Genomic DNA, 21,491 nt, shown 5'->3' on the forward strand with positions numbered 1-21,491 from the left:
TAATTACACAATTTAACAGATTGCTATTTAAACACACACACACACACACAGACACACACACTGCCTTCCTATGAAGATTTGGTGCTTATCACTTCTTGTAAACCTCTACTTTCTTTTTCCACCTTTTCCTCTGCCTCTATGTAACTTTTTACTTGCGCCATCTTATAGCCTTTCCTGCCATATATCTGAAGATCTGTTGTGAAATCATATTACAGCAGAAAAGAAGAACAATAATTTTAAAAGATACATTAAAATATATTAAAGAGTGCCGTCAATTTAAAACTGGGTAACGCAATTTAAAATAGTGAAAACTCAGATAAAATGCATCCTGGCTCAAATCAGTGCGGCCTGAAGGATTTAATACAAAGGGGAAAAACTCCTGCAGAGCCCAAATGATACCTATCCTGTTGCCAACCAGGCCTCCAAAGGAAAGCACTGGACTGGATGGCCCTTGCAGTGTCTTTCAACTCTATGATTCTATGAGTTCCCAAGTTTCTTCCCAGTTGTGTTCCCATTTGCCTGTGCCATTGACAAAGGAGAAGGTAAACACACTAGCAGAAGCCTGTCCAGCTGGGGCTATGGCTGTACTGTAACAGGACCAGTCAACTGCTCTGCTGGGAGCTGAAGCAGCAAGACTTGGATTTCTTCACATCTTGGGATCATGCCCAGTTTCCATTGAAAGCACCAACAGCCATGCAATTCCCACTGTCAGAAAACAAGGCGACTTCCCCCCAGTGACTCACTCACTTTCTCTCTTGCACACAGGCGCATGCACACAAGCAAACTGTTTATGTTCTCAGTGCAGTTAACAAAAAACACCCCAAGAAGCAGCCACAATTGCTGAAAACATTCATTCCTAGGCATGTCATTATTAAATGAGAAAGGGCTGCTGGCTATTAAAAGCGTTTTGCTCCTTTGCTGCTTAAAACGCCCACATTCCCTGCCATCAGGATGGGGCAAACCATAAGGAAACCAGCAACCTAACACACATACCCCCAGTTTAATAAGACCAACAGCATTCCAGCTTCTTTTTAAGCTATAGCAGTGACGTTGACATCACTCTGGCTGGGCATGAAAGGTGGCATCGACTCTGGTGTAGCAGTTGCCCCATTCTCCTGCTTGCCCCCAGATTTATTAAAATTAATCAGGACAAAGTCACCTTCCATGCAGGAGACCAGCATGGCAGGGAGAAAGCTAAGCCGAAAGCGTATCTGCTTGAGAAGCTAGGCTTCACTATGCAGGGAATGTTGGCTGGTTCAACACACAGAGCACTGCACTATGCAAGGCCTGCAGACTGATGCGGCTACAACTGCATCTACACTGCTGGAATAATGTGGTTTGCCAACAGTTAATAATAATAATAATAATAATAATAATAATAATAATAATAAATTTTTATTTATATACCGCCTTGTGGCGAACCAATCCGGGCGGTTTACAGCATTAAAATAACATACAGCATAAAAACAATTTATTTCCCTCCCCCCTTAAAAAGTTATTAAACAACATATCTAATTTAAAACCACAATAACTAGTTAAAATAACAATAAATTAAACAAAATAATACCAACCAATAAACCACTGCAACTTCAGTTCTAAAGAAAAGGGGGCTTTGGAGACATTACTGAGGAGGGGGAAATCCTAAGATCCTGAGGCCGGGATATTTCAGTCTGGGAAGGCCTGCCTGAAGAGATCCGTCTTGACAGCCTTTTTGAAGCTGTCCAAAGATGTTAATTGACGGATCTCATCCGGCAAGCCATTCCAGAGCCTAGGGCGACAACAGAGAAAGCCCTCCGGGAGGTCGCCGCAAGCCTCGATTTTTGAGGCTGCAACAAGTTCCTCCCAGAGGACCGGAGAGCGCGGGGAGGATTGTATGGGAAGAGGTGGTTTAACTGCCATAGCTCAGTGCTATGGAATTCTGGTATTTGCAGGTTTGTGAGATATTTAGGCCTCTCCATCAGAGAGCTCTGGTGCCACAGCAGATTACAAACCCCAAGATTCCATGGCACTGAGCCACGGATGTTAAGGTGATGTCAAACTGCACTAATTCTGCAATGCAGATTAAACCCAGGTGATCAACCGGCCTGTTCTGTTGTCCTTGCTCTCTCTGTGTGGGCATGCATATGTGCACGGACTAAGCCTCACAAAGAGAAAAGTTACTAGCTTTATGCACAGGCAGGAAGATTGTGGAAAGCGAATTTCCTGACTTGTGTGCCAGTTTGCAGACTGGCTGCAGACAATGAGAAGATGGGTGCCATATTCTAGATTCGAGGGCTTTCCCTCTTCCCCCAAAGCCTGTGTGGCTCTCCTTTGCTCTAATGTGGAAGGGCAGCCGATCCAAGGCAGCCCAGGAGGCTGGCAGGGAGCAGGGCTTGGGATCAAGGGAAGGCTCCTCTCAGGTCCTCTCCTGCTTCCCTCGCCATCCTGACCAGTTCTTCCTCAGCATTTGGGGTTTTTGTACAGACAACAATTTCAATAGTGGTATCACACTACTACTATCAGCCTCAGTTCAACATTTCCTGAGCATCCCATAAATATCCACATATGGACTTATGCTACTCTGAGCTAAGCTTCTGTAAAGCCCCAAAGCTGCCTTGCATGGCCATTCCCTGCATTGTGGCAAGCAGTCAGGATCAAAGGAGGCAAGCCCCCCGCCCGACCTCAAAGGCACATGGAAGCCATCAGCATTGAGAAACGCAGGGTCCTTAGGTGCTCAGGGTGCTCCTGCCATCATTGTGCATTTGGTGACTGGCTGTGTGTGTGTTGCCAGAAGGGTCTCCAGTGTCATGCTTTGAGCATTGGACTGTGGCTCTGGAGACCAGCCTTCCATTTCCCACTTGGCCATGGAAACCCACTGGGTGACACTGGGCTAATTCATATCTCTCAGCCCCAGAAAACCCCTAATAGGTTCGCCATAAATCAGGAACGACTTGAAGGTATACAACAACAAAAACAAGAACAGCAACAAAAGTTAAGGAGCATCTTGGGTAACTTCTTTCAGGTCTTTGTTTAAAGGCTGGATGGCCATCTGTCAATGGGGATGCTTTGGTTGAGAGTTCCTGCATGGCAGAAAGGGGTTGGACTGGATCAGGGCCCTAATTGGGGTCTCTTCCAACTCTATGATTCTATGAGTCTAGGTTCAGACTAAAATCCAGAACCAAATTCACTTCCCTCAGAGACAGGCCCCAAGGGTCCAAGAGCCAGAAAAAAGGGGTGTCCTTTCTCCTTGTGGTGCAAGGCTCCTCCTGACTTCTCAGAGAAGAGGAGGACTTTTCATTTTGACTCCAGCATCTTGTAACTTCTGTCTTTCAGAGATCATAAGCCTTTGCATGAGGCCTCTCTGTTGCTATGGCAATTCTGACACATTCATCCCACCATCTGCAAATGGGCTCCGTGATCCTAGACTCTCAGGATCCTGGAGCTGGAAGAGACCTCAGGAAGGGTTGTCCAGTCCAAAGCCCTTCTGCCAGGCAAGAAGACACCTTCAGGGCAGACAGGTGGCCATCCAGCCTCTGTTCAAAAGCCTCCAAAGAAGGAGGCTACAACATTCTGAGGCAGCTGCATCTTCCACTGTCAGACAGCTCTTTTCATCAGGACGTTCTTCCTAATCTTGAGCTGGAATCTCTTTTCCTGGAGCTTGCATCCATTGTTCCAGGTCCAAGTCTCTGGAGCAGCAGAAAACAAACTTGCTCCCTCCTCAATATGACATCCCTTCAAGTATTTAAACAGGGTCATCATGTCCCCTCTTACCCATCTCTTCTCCAGGTTAAACATACCCAGTTCCCTAAGCCTGTCCTCTTAGGACTTGGTGGTTTCCAGACCTTTCACCACTTTGGTCACTTTCCTCTGGACACAGTCCAGCTTATCCATCCTTCGTGAACAGTTGTTGTTCTTGTGTGCCTTCAGGTCGTTTCCAACTTACGGTGACCCTATGGAGACCCTATTGTGGAGGTTTCTTGGCAAGGTTTGTTCAAAGGGAGCTTGGCCTTTTCTTCCTATGAGATAGAGAAAGTGCGACTTGCACAAGGTCCCCTTCAGTTTCACACACTGGCCTCCAGTGTCAAACCACTGCACTACACTGCACTTGTCCTTGCCATTGCCAAAATTAGCATTTGAAAGGCTTGTGTGTTCATGGAAAACATGCCAGTGGAGACTCTTGGCTCTGGTATCAGAGATGTGGCTTTGGTCCAATGCTCTCAGGGGAAGGTGTGGGTGGAAGTCCTGAGAGCTGGATTGGGACCCCAGATTCAGCTCTCTGCCTCTCCTCCTCTATTTTGCAAGCACCTGCTTAAAATGCTTGCAAGGGCATCGGTTCTTAGGAGCTGCCACTGGCGTTGCTTCACGCACTGAAAGTAGAATCATAGAATCATAGAATCATAGAATCGTAGAGTTGGAAGAGACCACAAGGGCCATCCAGTCCAACCCCATTCTGCCATGCAGGAAATCCAAATCAAAGCATCCCTGACAGATGGCCATCCAGCCTCTGTTTAAAGACCTCCAAGGAAGGAGACTCTATCACCTTCCGAGGAAGTGCATTCCACTGCCGAACAGCCCTTACTGTCAGGAAGTTCCTCCTAATGTTCAGGTGGAATCTCTTTTCCTGTAGCTTGCATCCATTGTTCCGGGTCCTGTTCTCTGGAGCAGCAGAAAACAAGCTTGCTCCCTCCTCAATATGACATCCTTTCAAATATTTAAACAGGGCTATCATATCACCTCTTAACCTTCTTTTCTCCAGGCTAAACATCCCCAGTTCCCTGAGTCGTTCCTCATAGGGCAAGGTTTCCAGACCCTTCACCATTTTTGTCGCCCTCCTTTGGACACATGGCTCCAGTTTCTCAATGTCCTTTTTGAATTGTGGGTCCAGAACTGGACACAATATTCCAGGTGGGGCCTGACCAAAGCAGACTACAGTGGCACTATTACTTCCCTTGATCTAGACACTATATACTTTGATTGATGCAGCCTAAAATTGCATTGGCCTTTTTAGCTGCCGCATCGCACTGTTGACTCATGTTCAACTTGTGGTCTACTTGGACTCCTAGATCCCTTTCACATGTAGTTTCATTCAGCCAGGTGTCACCCATAATCCTATATCTGTGCATTTCATTTTTCTGCCCTAAGTGCAGTACCTTACATTTCTCTGTGTTGAATTGCATTTTGTTAGCTTTGGCCCAGCTTTCCAGTCTATTCAGGTCGTTTTGAATCTTGATCCTGTCCTCTGGAGTATTAACTATTCCCCCTAATTTGGTGTCATCTGCAAATTTGATAAGTATGCTCCCAATTCTGTCATCCAGGTCATTGATAAAGATGTTGAATAGCACTGGGCCCAGGACAGAGCCCTGTGGGACCCCACTGGTCACTTCTCTCCAGGATGAAAAGGAGCCATTGTTGAGCACCCTTTGGGTTCGGCCGGTCAACCAATTACAGATCCATTTAACAGTTCCTTTGTCTAGCCCACATTCCACGGAAATCTTTAGTAAAAGGCGAAAGATTTATACGATCTGAAGAGAAACCAGAGTATAAAGTATAAAGTATTCGACACCAAAATAAAAAGAAAGCACCCAGGGGCGTCCATGTCTGGCTGCTCCCAAGGCAGGCAGGCAGGCAGGCAGGCAGGGCTGCGCATTCTGTTACGGTTCATGCGCGCTTGTCAGAAGGAGACAGATTTTCAAGGCTTTCCACATAATGAGCTCGCATTTGTCCGCTCCGAAACAGAGACTTCCTGAAAACCTCTTTCTCCGAAGACGTGGTGCTCAATTTGAGGAGGCAGAAACAAGGGCAACACACAGAAACGCTTGCACAGAGCTCTTGCGCGCACACACATATACACCATGACAGCAACTGAAGAATGCAAGGAAAATTTACAACAGTGGAAGAAAATCCAGGCATGAAATACAACCACAGAATCCTAGGATAGGATCCTGTTTGTGTCCTACACCTGTGTAAGCTCCCTGACAGATGCAATTGTACTTTCCAGCCACTGTGCAAGTTATTTACTTAGTACACTGTTGTGTAAACAGAGTTCCACAAGTGTCATCATTCCACACAGTAGAAACCCTGCATTAGCTGGATTTACCTATGTGTTGATGCATTAATCAACACTAATTCCAATGTGTCTGCTCTCATTGGTAGAAACTAACAGGATCCTAGGCCTGCAGTTATGCACTCTTGGATGGTGTGCAAAAAATTCCTCAGTGTCTTCAAAGTCCCCCTTGATTTCCTGGGGTTGCAAAAACAGTGTACATGAATCCCCATTGCACAAGGGGACAAACAGCAGGAGCATTGTTAGAAACACCATTGGTACTTGCACAATGTTAGTATTCAGCAGAAGAGTGGTGTAGAGTAACCTCCATGTAAACTACGAGTATAGCGTTCCACTACACTAGCACATTTTAGGATCCCAGCCACAGAGTTTGAAGGTACCCCAAAGGCCATACAGTGGAACCCCCCTTTCCTCAGGCAGGAAGCCATCCTTAAGCATCTCCTGATTTTTTAAAGCAGAAAATGTAGAAGATCTCCTGCAAATGAAAAGCAGCGCAGCTCTATTTGCCCAGCCCTGGCTGCTGGGAGGAATGAAGCCTTGATGAAAGGGCAAAGGCTGAGCCTGGGGCAGTTAGTGGCATATGGGAATAGGTCGCCCTTGGGGTTGGATTAGATGACCTTTGAGGTCCTTCCAATTCTTTGATTCTATCTAAACCTAATGCTAGAGAGCCAGCGTGGTGTAGTAGTTTAAGTGTTGGACTATGACTCTGGAGATCAGGGTTTGAATCCCTACTGAGCCATAGAAATTCTCTGGGGAGTCACACTCTCTCAGCCTCAGAGGAAGGCAAAGGCAAACCTCTTCTGAACACATCTTGCCAAGATAAGGCAGCCTTGCAGTCACCATAAGTTGGAAGTGGCTTGAAGACATAGAGCAACAACGAAATGGAAAGCTCAGTCACTGAGCTAGCCAAGGCTTTTCCATTGAGGAGGAGGTCTGGTCCTTTCTTTATTTCTTCACTGCCTTTCAATACTGCGCTCATTGCAGTCCTGTAGTGAGTCAGAGCCTAAAGCTTGTGGAAATGGTCTTTCTGGACTAGCAGAATCCTACAGCCAGTGTTAGGTTCTTGGTGACAAACGAATGCTTCAGGTGGCATACAACAGAGGAAAGCATCTCTGGCCTTCTTGCTGATGGGCTCCAGCATTTCCTTGCAACAAATGGCAGAAGCAAGCCTCTCCATAGCAGAGTCTGCCCAGTTGCCCAGGGCTGGCAACAGTTCTCCTGGTCTGGATGCAGCCCTCCAGAACAAGGCAACTGGGAGATGGATCCCACGGTGAGCTAGGATAACAGCAAAGCCAAAAGGAAACTGGCCTGCACACCTGTGATCCATCTTCTATCCCAGAGAAGTGAGAACCATACAAGCATGCCGCTAGTGGGAAAGTTTACTCCCAGAGTCTGTTCCCAGCCTTGGAGTCCCAAACTAACTGAACCTCAAACAATCCTTTGTAAGCCACTGGGCCACTGTTAACATTTGTCCGCTAGGCTGATAAGGACTCTAGAACCCATCTGCCTAGGAGCAGGGGCAACATCCACCACACTGGGCCACATGGGCTCCTGGTAGCTGTCTTTCAAGGCTATGCATTCCCAGCTCAGACAACTGAAACCCTTTGATGCTACCTATATTTCATGTGTCACTTGAGTAAATGAGTAACAAATGTTTGGGCTCTGAAGACTTTTTCAAACTGCAGGACAGAGAAGGGGTTCAGGTGGAAGGATTCATGTGCTTTGAAATATTTGTTGCCCTTGATTCATGGTGACTCTATGGAAGAGACATTTCCATGACTCCTTATCTTCCACTTCTAAATGCGCACCTGTGACCTCCCTATGGAGTCTGTCCATCGAATGTGCAGTCTTCCTCTCTTTCTGCTGCCTTCTTCCTTTCCTAGCCCTACTGTCTTTTCAATGATTCATGCTTTTTCATGATGTGGCCAAAGTACAACAGCCTCACTTTGGTCTTCTTGGCTTCTTCCCGGGAGATTTCCGGCTTGATCTGCTCTAGGACCCATTGCTTTGGCCTTTTGGCTGCTGTCCATGGGATCCTCAGCCCTCTTCTCCAGCCCCACATCATCTCCACTGAATGGATTTTCTTCTTATCAGCCTCCTTCACTATCCAGCGCTCGCATCTGTTCATGATGATGGGGAATACGTTCCCAGTCTTCTTATTTCCTGACTGCAGTCTCCATTCTGATCAAAGTTTGATCAAAGATATGGGAATTTTGATTTCTTCATTATCTAGGTTGAATTTATGTAGAGCCTCCATGTCATACTTTTTGCTTTTTTATGTTCAACAGCAAGCCTGCCTTTGCACTTTCTTCTTTGACGTTCCTCAGCAACTCTTCCAAGTCCATGACGTTTCCCATGAGTATTATGGTCTCATCTGCATATCTATCATTGTTGATGTTCCTTCCTCCTATCCTCACATCTCCTCCTTCTCAGTCTACACCTGCTCTTTGTATGATATTTTCTGCATACAAATTGAACAAACGGTGACAATAGGCAGCCTTGCCTGACCCCTTTGCCAACTGGGAACCATTCTGTTTCTCTGTATTCCGTTCTTACAGTTGCCTCTTGCCCTAAGTACAGATTCTCCATCAGGACTATCAGATGGGTTGGCACTCCATTGTCTTTAAGAGCGTTCCATAGCTTTTCGTGATTGATGCAGCCAAAGGCTTTGCTCCAGTCTATAAAGCACATGCCGATTTTCTTTTGGAGTTCCTTCCATTAGCCATTGTATGGTTTGCAATGTATGTTTTGCTTATTTATTGCCTTTCTCCACCACCCTTGTTCAAAGGAGCTCACCCGCGTGGCATCATTTTTTGGAATTGCTCCAGGGCCCTAATCTCCTTTGCTTGAAGCTCTCTTTGCTGTTTAATTGAGGGACTTCCCTCATCTTAAGTGGATGAAGTTCTCTCTTTACTCTGTGGAAGTGCTGAAAGGCCAGGGGCGGGTGGGGGGGAGTCATTTGATGAAGATGTCCAGGCATGACAGCTGGTGGACCCAACCAGCTAAACCCCAAGGAGTTTAAAAGCCCAGCTGCTGATTCCAATACATTTAAGACAGGGAAAGGCTTCCTCTCCTTAGAAAGGCCTCCAAGACATGAGGACCCCCCCTCTTTTCATCTCCTGGGGTCCCAAGATGGCAGAACAGAGAGGCAACAGCTCAAGCCACCTGTTGAGGGCAAGAGAGGGGTGCACTCCTTTGGGCATCTGCTAAATGAGCCGGGAAAGGAAGAATTCCTTCCAGCCGCGCCATCAGCTGCTTCGGAGAGATGCTTAATTGCAGGTTGGACTGATGGCAGGCCGGCTGGCAAAGTGTCATGTGCCGTTTTTTGGCAAGGGAAAGGCTCATGCTGGCCCTGCTTTGAGCAAAGGAATGCTGAGCAGCTGCTGTTGGGAGTCCAAGAACAGGGCACTTTCTGCAGTTCACCCCTTGGAGAATGATCTGGGAAGTCCTGGAACAGAGCATGGATACTCTACCTTTTCTGGACCACATCTCTCACAATGCCCAGGACGAATCTAGGCTCTCTTTTCACACTACACAGGTATGGCACTTTGATCCCACTTTAACTGCTGTGACTCCATCCTTCTGAAGCCTGGGATTTCTAGTTTGGTGAGGCACAAGAGCTCTCTGGCAGAGAATGCCAAATGCTTCATGAATCTGCAAATCCCAAGATTCCTCCACAGACTATGTGGCACTCCATCACCCTTCCAAATCCTCTCAGGAGAAGCATAACTTCTCTTCCTGGTGTTCTCTGATAGGAATAAGACCCTCGGTGCACCTAGGCTGCAAGATAAAGGACTTTTATACCACTTTAACTGCCATGGCTGCAGCCGACAGAATCCTGGAATGTGTAGTCTTGTAAGGCACTGGCAATGTGCAAATCTCAAGATTGTGTACAGGGTTATGTAACTCTCAATACATAACTAAATGCAAATCCCAGGATTCCATACTCAGTTTTACAGAGATAGTCCCAATTAATTCTCTATCATACAATGTTTCAGCTGTTTTAAACACATCCCAGTTTTTCTCCTCCTCCTCCCACTTTTCCTTTTCATCCTCAGCTTACTTCAGATGCTGCAAACTGAATTCAAAGTGCAAAAGCGGTTTGCTCTCAGTTAACTTGGGGGCAGAGGAGAAGCTTGCCCTTCCCAGTCGGTTCAGGCAAAAGCAAAGTGCTGCAGCCTCTCCTAGTTTGCGTGTTCTTCCCATTAATCACTTTTGCCACTTTGATGTTGCTTGGGCACACGTGTCCCAGTTTTAATCTGTGAAATGTTGGAGGGTACAGGATTCCACAAGACAGAGCCAAGGCAGCTGAAGAGTCCGTACAGACAGGCCAAAAGAAAGCTGCTTTGGGTCACTTTGGAGGTATGCTGTTTAAATGCTGCATGAGTCCCAAAAGTCCGGAAGCCACGCCAAAGCCACTCTTTAGACCTAAGGACTGGAGTGCAGCCTTGGTGCAGCTTCTGCTCTCTTAAGACATGTGTGTCATTTAAACAACATACCTCCAAAGTGAACCGAAGCAGCTTTATTTTGGCCTGTCTGAAGTGTGATCAAAGTGTTAGAATTGTTAGCGGTCTCCCTTCCAAGTCCTAACCAGGATTTATGCTGCTTAGCTTCCAGGATCAGAGGGGATCTGGGACCTTTGTATGTATATGTGTGCCTTCAAGTCGCCTGTCAGCTTATGGCAGCCTCATGAATTTCATAGAGTTATCTCAGGCAAGGAATATTCAGAGGGGATTTTGCCACTGCCTTACTCTCAGGTTTAGCACCTACAGCACCAGGGATTTCCGGCTTTCCAGAGTTGGTCAGATCTCACCTGGAATAATCCTGTGTCCAGTTCTGGGTACTACAATTCAAAAAGGATGTTGACAAACTGGAGCGTGTCCAAAGGAGAGCAACCTCCTTTTGCCTTTTGGAGAAAGACTTATGGAGCTGGCTATGTTTAGCTTGGAGAAGAGAAGATTAAAAGCAGACATGATAACCCTGTTTAAATATTTGAAGGGATGTCATATTAAGGAGGAAGCGAGCTTGTTTTCTGCTGCTTCAGAGACAAGGACCCAGAGCAATGGATGCAAGCTCCAGGAAAGGAGATTCCAGCTCAACATTAGGAAGATTTTCCTGACAGTCAGGGCTGTTTGACAGTGGAAGACACTCCTTCCTCGGAGTGTAGTGGAGTCCCCTTCCTTGGAGGTCCTTAATCAGAGGCTGGATGGCCATCTGTCAATGGAGATGCTTTGACTGAGAGTTCCTGCATGGCAGAAGGGGGTTGGACTGGATGCCCTTGCAGTCTCTTCTAACTCTATGATTCTATGACACCCCCTTAAGTGCTGTAGTTTTATCCTATGGAATCCTGGGATTTGTATTTTTACTGGGTCTTTGGCCTTTACTTCCAAAGAGTGCTGGTAGTGCCTCACAAAACTACAAATCCTAGGACTGTGTAGAAAGGAGCCATGGCAGTTAAGTGGTTTCAAACCACATTATTTCTACCATGTAGGTGCACCCCGAGAGAAGTAACACAACTGATATCTGAAGGGATGACAAATGTCTAGAGGGATGTCATGTAGAAGATGGAGCAATCCTGCAGAGACTAGGGGTCCTGTCACACTAAACTGTTCTAGCACTATATTCCACTTTAACTGCCATGGCAACATGCAACGGGAACATGGGACCTGCAGGTTAGAGCATTTATAATTTCATACAGAGAGCTCTTGACCCCCAGGATTCCATGGGGCATTACAATGGCATTTAATAAAGTACTACAATAGCATAGTGTGATAAGAATCTAGAACATGAATCCGTGGATTCAAACTGCAAGACAGGAGATGCCACCTGAACACAGGGAAGGACCTCCTGATTGTAAGAGCTGCTCAACATTGGAACAAACCTGATCAGAAAGAGAGGGACTCTCCTACTTCTTTGGAGGTTTTTAATCAGAGGTTGGAGGGGCAGGTTTCAAAAACATTTCAGCTGTCTTTTCCTGCCCAGCTGGGAGTTGGATTAGTTGCCTTTAGTGGGCCCTCCAAATCTGTGACTATGAATCCATCTCAGTATAATTAATGAAACGCCCTGGGTTTTAGTCCAAAGGAGCTACAAAAGGCCCCAGCTTTACAGCCCCAATGTATAGCTTCTTGGAAAAGTCCCTTTAAAGTCCAGACTCACCACCCTTGCTGGCATGAAAGCCACCAGCTGTCAAGCCCAAAAGTCTCCAGATTTGAACTTCTTATTGTATGTTTGATGAATGACTAGCCTAGGAAGACAGGAGTGAAGTAACCCCAATGAAAAGGCACACTGAGCCTACTTTGGAGGAAGATCTAGACTGCCTCTTCACAACCCTCTTTCTTAACATTTCATTGGCCAAGGAGACACCTGTTAAGCTACCCTGGGTCTACCAGCACAGCGATTCTTAGCCTCTGGGTCCTCCATAGGTTTTGGACTCCAACTCCCAAAGTCCTAGCCAGCATGGCCAATGGCCAGGAATCCTGGGCACTGAAGTCCAAAGCACCTGCGCAAACCAATTTTGAGAACCAGCGTACTAACGGATCCGCCATACAGACAGACAGACGCCGCTTCTGCAAGTGCCACCGCCATCGGAGGGTGGAAGGCTCCCCTTGACTGAGCTTTAAGCAACTTGCAGGAGGGCCTTCCAAATCAGGCTGGGAAAGGAGCTGCGCAGTCGGTCATTGCCACTGTTTCACATGAGGGTCAGCCTCCCTCCAGGGAGAGATGGGCCTTGGCGGCAGCAGCACCAACAAAGAGGCACTGAGGCACCCTTTGGGAAGCAGTCGATGGGGGAGATCTGAGGAGGTCCCCCCCGCCCCCGGGGATGGAAAGCTATATGTAAGGCCTTGGATAGGGTTAGGTGTCTCTATGTAGCCCACCAGACCCAGCCTTGTGGGCCATGAAGCCCCCAGAGCCCGACAAATAGCAATAGCACTTATGTATTCATTCAGGGGTTTCTGTCATGGGGTTATAAGTTTAGGGTTTCTTAGAATATTGTTGGATTAAGTTAGTAGTTGGTTTATTGTTAGATTTTATAATGGGTTACTAGAATGTACTGGAAAGAGGTAGACTGGCTGTTAAAATAGGTGCTTGCTTATTAAGACTGGAATGCTTGCTTGTTAAGGGTAGAATGTGGAGGGAGTTTCCCATCCAGCAGAGCTTGGTCTTCAAAGGGCTGGAGACTGGTCTCTGTGATGGGAACGGAAACGTAGAGTGCCTATTGCTCATATGATGTTATGTTGATATGTTCATTATATTCTAATATGCTGCTCTATTATGTTGGGTTGTGGGATGATGGGGTTTTTAGTTCTGCTTAATTATATATAGGCTGTTAAGTTTTAATATAACTTAGTCCTGTTGTGGCTTAAGGTTTATACCTGAAGGTCCCAGGTGAAGTGGGGAGATAACGTTGGGTGACAGCCTAATTGTTTCGCCAAGATCCCGGACTGGAGGACATGACATCCCCAGGGAGGAGATTCATCCTTGCGCGGGAAAGAGTTATCCAATTAATTTGCTTTATTGCTTGATGGGGTGGGATTGCTTTGTGGGGGTTATAAAAACAATATGTTCATGCTTACTTTCATTCCTGAGAAAAAAGTCACTTCTGTCTTATGTATCTCTTTCTTCAATAAAGCTGTTCCTTTTTCAAAGCACAGCCTCTGGTTATAAGAGGGGGGCTACAATTGGGAGCCTGACAGCTTGTTTTCTGCTGCTCCAGAGCATTGGATGCAAGCTGCAGGAAAAGAAATTCCAGCTCAACATTAGGAGGAACTTCCTGAGAGTAAGGGCTGTTCGACAGTGGAACCCACTCCTTCTTCTGAGATTATAGTGGAGTCTCCTTCCTTGGAGATCTTTAAGCAGAGGCTGGATGGCCATCTGTCAATGGGGATGCTTTGATTGTGATTTCCTGCATGGCAGAAGAAGGGGGTTGGACTGGATCAGGGCCCTTGGGGTCTCTTCCAATTCTACGATTCTGTGATTCTGTGTGAGCACTCTCTAAACGGGAAGAGGTGAAGGCTTACTATCCAGGTGTCCTGACTTAGGAAAGACAATTCTAATTAGTCCTCGGTCATTCCATCCTCCCCCCCCCCCCCAGCTACTTTTAAAATGTCCCAGATTCTCTCTCCACCTCCTACTTTTTTCCCTTTCTCCTCAGCTAACTTCAATTGCTGCAAATTAATTCAAAGTGCAAAAGTAGTTTGCTCTCAATTAACTCGTCTGGAGGGAGATGAAGCTTATCCTTCCCCAGAGACTCAGGCAGAAGCAATCTGCTGCAGCCTCTCCTTTGGTTCCTCCCCTTCTTCTCCTTTTGTGTCCTGTCCTTTTAGATGCGAAGCCTGAAGGCAGGGAGCCATCTAATTAAAACTAATAACTGTAAGCGCTCTGAGACCCTTGAGGGCTGAAAAGGGGGGAGGGGGTATAAATACCACCAGCAAAAAGTAATTATTGGACTGCCATCTGCATTCTGCTCAATGGTTGATCTATGGCATGGGAAGCCTTTTAACTAGTTCAATTTGCTCCCCATCTAGGATGAATTTCTCTAACTTCTCTTTGCTGACTGTCCAATAGTAGACCTGCTCTGTCTATTTCCCCAGAGCCCTGGCCCTGCTGGGTTGGGGCTGGTGGTTGCTCCCCTTCCCTCTGGGAACACTAACTACTCTCCTTGTAAGAAACATTCCTCCTCCTCAGGCTCCTCAGCAAAGAGAGAGAAAACGCCATAGTTTTTCCTGAGCAAGAAATGCATTTGTCTAGCAATGTTATTAAATCTATTAGATCTAATTCCACCTGCAGATTCTTCCTACAGTAAGCAGTCACCGGGGAGAAGGACAGCTTTCTTTACGCCAGCAACCTCTAGTTGTGTCGAACTACACCTCCCCAGTTTGGTGATTTTGGGAGTTATAGTCCAACTCCTCTGGAAGGCACTGAGTTAGTGAAAGCTCAGCTAGAACTGAGGTGAGAGGAAGGCAGAGAGGATTACAGAGAATATGGACGAAAGCAAGTTTTTCTCATAGGCCTGATCTTCAGGTTCTCTTTCCTTCTGCAAGACTGTTAATGACCTCTGCATCCAGAATCAGAAATAATACGATGAGTTAGGGGCCAATGATGAAGGATGGAAGATCTGTGGAAGCTCTGAGAAGACAGCTAGCAGACAAGACTCTCTCTGGCTGTAAAAGCCGTGTTTCTCGGAAAGGAACCGAAGGCATCTCTGAGAGCGGAGCGCATCCGACAGAAGGTTAAATGGCAGCTCAACTGGAGCCTCTAATTACTGATGCAAAGGAAAAGCACAGCTCAAGCGAGAGGTCATAGACCATTATGATATTCTGTGTGTGTTTCATCTGTGTATTTGTTTTCTTTGGGAGCAATCCGGGAGACAACAGCAGCGCTAAGATCCACTGAAGAGAAGATGAAAAGAGAACAAAGTTCAAGTGAGGAATACTGCCGCACATTTCTTGTAACCCAGAAGCGGCAATTAGAATCGGCTGCCCAAAGCGAGCGGAGAAGGTTTTGCTGCTGCAGCTGACACAGACTGAAAGGAGACGGGCAAAAGATGATGGGCCTCAGCTAATTGGGCTGGAAGCAAGGCATCGCGCAGCCCAATGCGGCATGCCAGCCCTTGGGTCTGGACCGCTGGCTTTGAAGGTGGCTGCACACACTCAGAGAGAGGGAAGCAGGTTCCTTGCAAACCCAGCACCGGAAGGCAGACGCTCCTCATTGCAAACAATACCAGACTGGAGATCAGCTGACTGTCTCTGGAAATTTGCAAGGCAAGGGAGATGGCGATGGGACTCTTGTTGCATGATGTTGTTGCTGTTGTTGTCTGCCTTCAAAGCCATTTTCGACTTATGGCAGCTCTAAAGTAAACCTATCATGGGTTTTTCTTGTCAGGATTTGTTCAGCGGTGCCTTCATCTGAGGCTGAAAGAGTGTGACTTGCCCAAGGCCACTCAGTGAGTCTCCATGGCTGAGCAGGGATTTGAACCCTTGTCTTCTAAAGTTCTAGCCCAAAACTCAGTGAGTCTCCATGGTTAGTCCTTGGATGGGAGAATAGCAAGAAACATCAGGTGCGATAGGCTAGATTTCAGGGGGAGGAACTGGCAAAACCAACCCTTGAGGATTCCTTGCCTGAGAAAGCCCTATGACATTCATGGGGTCACCCTAAGTTGACAAGCAACTTGAAGGCACACATTCCCATGTACACAAGCAGACACACACGAGCCATTCAGCACTGGAGCTGGGAGGTGCTGGACTCCACATTTGTGGCTTTGACTTTTGTGGATTTGATTATTCACAGATTTGATTAATAAGTTCTCTCTAGGGAACTCTAGGTCCTCCAGCATGACTCTGCCGGAGGTTGACCATAGAGTTGCAATCTAAGACCTAGAGAAAACACTTCTCAAGGCATCTGTAGGTCCTCCAGTGCAATTCTACAGTCAACTTCCAGCAGATACTGACCATAGTGTTGTAGTGGAGGACCTAGAGATTGCTTAATAGGTCCTCTCCCTTAGGTTAAAAAAATTGTGGTTTCTTTAATTTGCAGGGGTCTTGCCCCCCTAAGCCCAGCAAAGATGGAGGAACGACTGTGCTTCATTTTAGACCTTAGTTGGCCACCCCTGGGAGATGCCATACTTGTGGACTATATGGCTCTCAGGGCACCTTCTGTGATTCTGTGACTCCTTCCTTCTTTTTAACTCCCCTTTCGATGCTTGCTCTGCCACCTGTCCTCTTTGTCCCCTTCCAAGAACCTGGATGGGCAGCTGGGACAGGACTGGACACAGCCCAGCCTCCATCCTCTGCCACCTGGACCATCTCAGCAAGGCTTTCTCTTCCTCATGCCTAATCCCACCTCTCAGCAGGCATTGCAGACACCTTTTCAAGTGGCTGGGGCCATTCTTTAGCCAATTCCCTTGGCGCACAAGAGGCCGGCCATCTGGACCTGCTGGTCTTTGTGCCCCCCAGTTTTGTATTCCCAGCGCTATCTGACCTACTTGGATCGATAACGGCGTTCCACAAAGTCAGCACGTCTGCTGCCTGTAATTGCTCTCCAGGCCTCCAAAGCCCTGCTCCCTTCCCTCCGCTCTCATAATAGAACCAAATTAAATAAGTTCTTTTTGGTAGTGGAGCCATTTGACAATTCTCATTAATGTAATCTCCCTTTCATTTGTTAATGGGACCCACGCTCGCTCGCCTTCCCTTGATGCTGTGCCCGATAGGCGTGGGAGAAGCTGCCATTCCCCTCTGAGGAGCCTCTCCAGAGGGACAAAAGCAACTGCTTCCACAAAACATTGTCTTGGGTTTTAACAATTCAGTTTGCATCCAAGCTCCAGAGGCCTCTGGGTAGGGACCTAAAGTCTGGATTGGGACATTACAGGCAACATCTGACCAGCATCCACACCATGCAAGCGTTTCTTTGTTTGGGGTAACAGAGAGGCTGGAATTCGTTTGTCCACTCTGTAGAAATAATGCAGTCTGACACCTACATAATCCTGGGAGTTGTAGTTTTGTGAGACGCCAGCACCCTTTGGCAGAGAAGGCCAATGTCTTGTAAAACTACAAATCCCAAGATTCCACAGAATGGAGCTGCAGCACTTACAGTGTTTTCAGACTTGATTATTTCTACAATGCAGATGCAGCCTGGGACAGCATGCATTGGCAAACAAAGCTCCTGCAATATGGACCAGAGTGGGCCAAGCAGGAACAAGGCAAAATGGTACCCCAGACAAGACCAGCCTTACCTTCTCTTCCCATCACCCAAGAGGACAATTGCTCAAGAGCTGCACAGAAGAAAGAAGGCAGACCCCAAAAGACCATTTCCCACAATCTGGTGCATTCCAGATGTGTTGGACTCCCAGCCAGTTAGGTACGGCTTCTAAGTCCGTTAGGCCTGTAAGTACCAGACCTGGATGCTGGTTGAAGATTTTTCAAGAGAAAAATCCCAGTCTCAGTCTGAATCCTGAGAGAAGGTTTCTCCCAAAAGGAACATTGGAACCACAGGGATCCTGCAAATATTGCTCTGGAAGAATCTGCACAAGAGACATAACTGGGCCAGTTCCACCTGCAAGATCTCCTCCCATTTGTCTGAAGGGGCAACTAAGTCACACTCCAAATCTGCAAGCCAACTGGCACTTTTGGAAAGCCTCAAGGGAGTTTGTATCAAGCTGGCTGGTGGCTCCATATTGGCGATGGCATGAATCTGCTCTAGGTTTTAACCTGGCCTTTGATGGAACTATTCACAGTTCTGAACCTTAGCCTTCCCAATTTGGTTTGGTACCTTGGATAGAGTTAATGTTTGGACTAAAAGCCAGTAGACAGAGGAGTCACCAGCCACAAGTTGGATCCATTCAAAGCAGAGGCAGGCTAGTCCTGCAGGGAAAGCCTGAGATCTCTCCAGAATCTCTCCATGGCTGAGCCATAAACACGACCCACCTTTCCTCTTCCTCCGTTTTTACAGGCTTCTCAGCTGCACAAGGAGACATTTAGGCAGATGCAACTGAAAAATTCTCACTCACCAACATCGGACTCTTTGTGGGTTTTGATGATTTCAGCCAGTTCAAAATTCCCCGCAATGATGGCCACCTGAAGGAAGAGGAAGTGGGAAAGCAGAGGAGTGAGTTGGGCAGCAAAACACAAGACAGCATCATGGAATTGTAGAGCTGGAAAAGATCCTACGGATCATCATCTAGTCTCCCTCCTTTCTGCCAAGACAGGCAATCCTCAGCTAAAGCATCCCTGGGAGGCGGCCATCCAGCCTCTGCTTAGAGTTTGAGAGCCCACCAACCTCTGCGGAAAAGCTCTGGCCATCAGGAAGGTCTTCCTGACATTTAGAGAGACACTCTTGAATCACAGGATTTGAAAATACCACCCCCTGGGGCTTTTAACCCCATTCTGCCATGCAGGAAGACACCGTCAATGAACACATTTGAATAGACTGTTTTGCATTTTACTGTCTGGAAGAGCAGAAGACAAACTTATTTCATCTTCCACATGATGACAGCCCTTCAGATGTGTAGAGATGACCATCGTCCCATGTCACCCCAATATTCTCCAGGCTGTACAGTGAGCCCTCCTCATTGGCTGGGGTTAGGGCTGCAAGTTCTCCGTGAAAGTGGGAAAAACCATAAAGAATAAACCACTAATGTTTTTACTTGAGAGAACACCTATCTAGGAAACTTAAGGTCCTCCAGTGCAACTCTATGGTCAACATCCAGTGGAAATTGACCACAGAATTTCATGGGAGGATCTACAAATAGCTAGAGAGGTGTTTTCTCTCGCATCTCTAGGTCTTCCATCAGCACTCTATGGTCAACTTCCAGCAGAGTCACGCTGAAGGACCTAGAGATTCATAGAAAGAACATATTACACAAATCCATGAATAATCAAAGCCACAAAACTCAAAGCCACAAATGTGGAGGGCTGGCTGTACATCTCCATTTCCATCAACTATTCATCATGTGGCTTTTGGTTTCCAAACTTTTCATCATCTTAGTCATCCCTTTGCTGGACTAATTAATGTGAACAGCTCTTTATATCATTTAGACACACAACGACCCTGAGAAGTAGGCCATTAATGCCATCCTTTCACAGGTGGAGGACAGGAACTCACAGTTAGCTTGGACACAAGGTTAATTTACACAGTGTCCAGTCAACCTTTAAGGTCAAGTCTTCTGTAATCCAAGAGTCAACACTTGGATTACAGGAGCATTACATTTTTTCTCACTAGTGATCTCTGCCTCTTGCAACCCCTCCAAAATCTGTACATATCTGCACCTGCTGTGCTTCCTCAACTGTTCAGTTGTCATGTAAAAGGAAGACCCAAATGAGGCTTGCTTTGAAGTTCAGAAACATAGTTATTTTGGACACAGCCAGACACGAACCTCCCTTAGACACCATAGGAGTGTGCAAATATTTTAAAAGGGGGTGAGTGGGTGGGGTTGAGAAAGTCTCTCTGCAAAAAGAACATTGAAGGATATGGGTCAGGGGGAAAGGAGACAAATATGCAAAGTGGGAATCCTTTTCTGAAGACTGGTTAACAGTCAGATTTGGCTCAGAGGATACACTGCAATTCTATAAAGCAACTAAAAGCTCCCACCCCGACCCCAAAAAGAAGGAAGCATGGGAAAGGAGACAGCATCAAGTGTTAGCCCACATGGACACAAAATGATACAGTGAGAAGGGACTGCAAGGGTCACCCAGTCCAAGCCCCTGGCATGCAGGAACCCACTGCGAAAGCACTCCAGGAATAATGCAAACTCCTGACGATGTTGGGACATGCAACATGCTAGGCAGAACTTGGGAAATTGCACTTAAGATGAAAGAATATGAGAACTCACATGCAAGCCATCGATGTGCTCACTTGCACAGCTAAAAAGGGATTATTGTATGGTGAGCATGGTTTTATCTGAGGCACTGATTCCACTGGGATACAAACAGAAAATGGCACTGTGCACACAACAGAGATAATCTGGGACAAATATGTCATGTCTGGTGGCCTGGCATGGAAGAGCTGGGCTCGCCAGAGGCACCTCCATGCCAATGCTCAGTTCCTTGGCCCCAGGAGTGAAAGAAGGTCAGCTTCTGGCCTTACTGGAAGCCTCTGCAGGTGGAAGAGCCAAGAGGACAAGGAAAGTTGACAGGTGGCTCTGAGGGGGCTTCTCCTTTGGACTTGATTTGCAAGGGAAGGAAGAGCTGTCACCCTGGTTTTGTGTAGCAGCTTATCTGAAGCCTTCCCTAGCTGCCATATCTAGGAGGAGAAGCCCAAAATGGCTGTAAGCTGACAGAGCCAGGGAGCCAGGAGAAAGCCCCTCTACAGAAAGTGAAAGCCAGGCAGGTTGGCAAGGCGGAAGGAGTCTAGGGGCGGCTGGTGCAAAGCAGGCTTTCTCATTTTCTCCTCTTCATTGGTTTCATTGTCACGGCTTGGTTTGCTTGGTCCTTGGGACTCTCACCTTCCCATCTCCTCCATTCCTGGGCTTCGCATCCTGCAAACAGCTAGTAGTCTCCGACCAAAGTCCTTCTCCTGAGGCCATTGCAGCTCATCCTGCAGCCGCTCTCACCAGCTCATTGCCAGTTGCCTGTCTTTGCCTTCCCTAAACTTAAAGATCCTTCTCTCTACATGAATGGTGATGGACTTCATTCGAAGCTGGGGGGGCTGATGGACTCCTTCCCGTGGAGGCTGCAACCTCCCACACCTGGGGATGTTTGTCAAGAACAGTGGAGCTGACAGCTTTCAGGTCAGCGGGGCAGTGACTCCACTTTGTGTTTTAAGCCAGCCTTTAAATGTGCTATCTAAGGTGATGAACCTGTTTCAGAGTGGGGTTCAGCCCCTTAAAATTCAGATTAAAGCCTGGATTGGGTTCACTGCCACACTGACATGGAAGCCACCAAGATACACTGATGAAGAGTGCAGCAACGACTGAACTGCAAAGACGTCTGTACCAGAAGTGCTTAATGGCACCATC

At 47.0% G+C, this 21,491-nt stretch overlaps 1 protein-coding gene and 1 non-coding gene across 2 annotated transcripts in view; both read right to left on the bottom strand.

The window, feature by feature from the left end:
* LOC149311503 (SH3 and multiple ankyrin repeat domains protein 3-like) overlaps window positions 1-21,491 on the bottom strand; it is a 425,035-nt gene that overhangs the window by 235,912 nt on the left and 167,632 nt on the right. Inside the window, exon 10 of the mRNA XM_089526562.1 lies at window positions 18,546-18,612. Coding sequence (XP_089382688.1) covers window positions 18,546-18,612 — 67 coding nt within the window. The remainder of the gene's footprint in view (window positions 1-18,545; window positions 18,613-21,491) is intronic.
* LOC149311504 (U5 spliceosomal RNA) lies at window positions 5,409-5,521 on the bottom strand. Its single transcript, XR_016281543.1, has one exon. It is a non-coding gene; the product is annotated as a U5 spliceosomal RNA (small nuclear RNA).

This window comes from Sceloporus occidentalis, unplaced genomic scaffold (assembly GCF_023333645.1).
Source record: "Sceloporus occidentalis isolate IW3139 unplaced genomic scaffold, rSceOcc1.0.p SCAF_5, whole genome shotgun sequence".
NCBI lineage: Eukaryota > Metazoa > Chordata > Lepidosauria > Squamata > Phrynosomatidae > Sceloporus > Sceloporus occidentalis.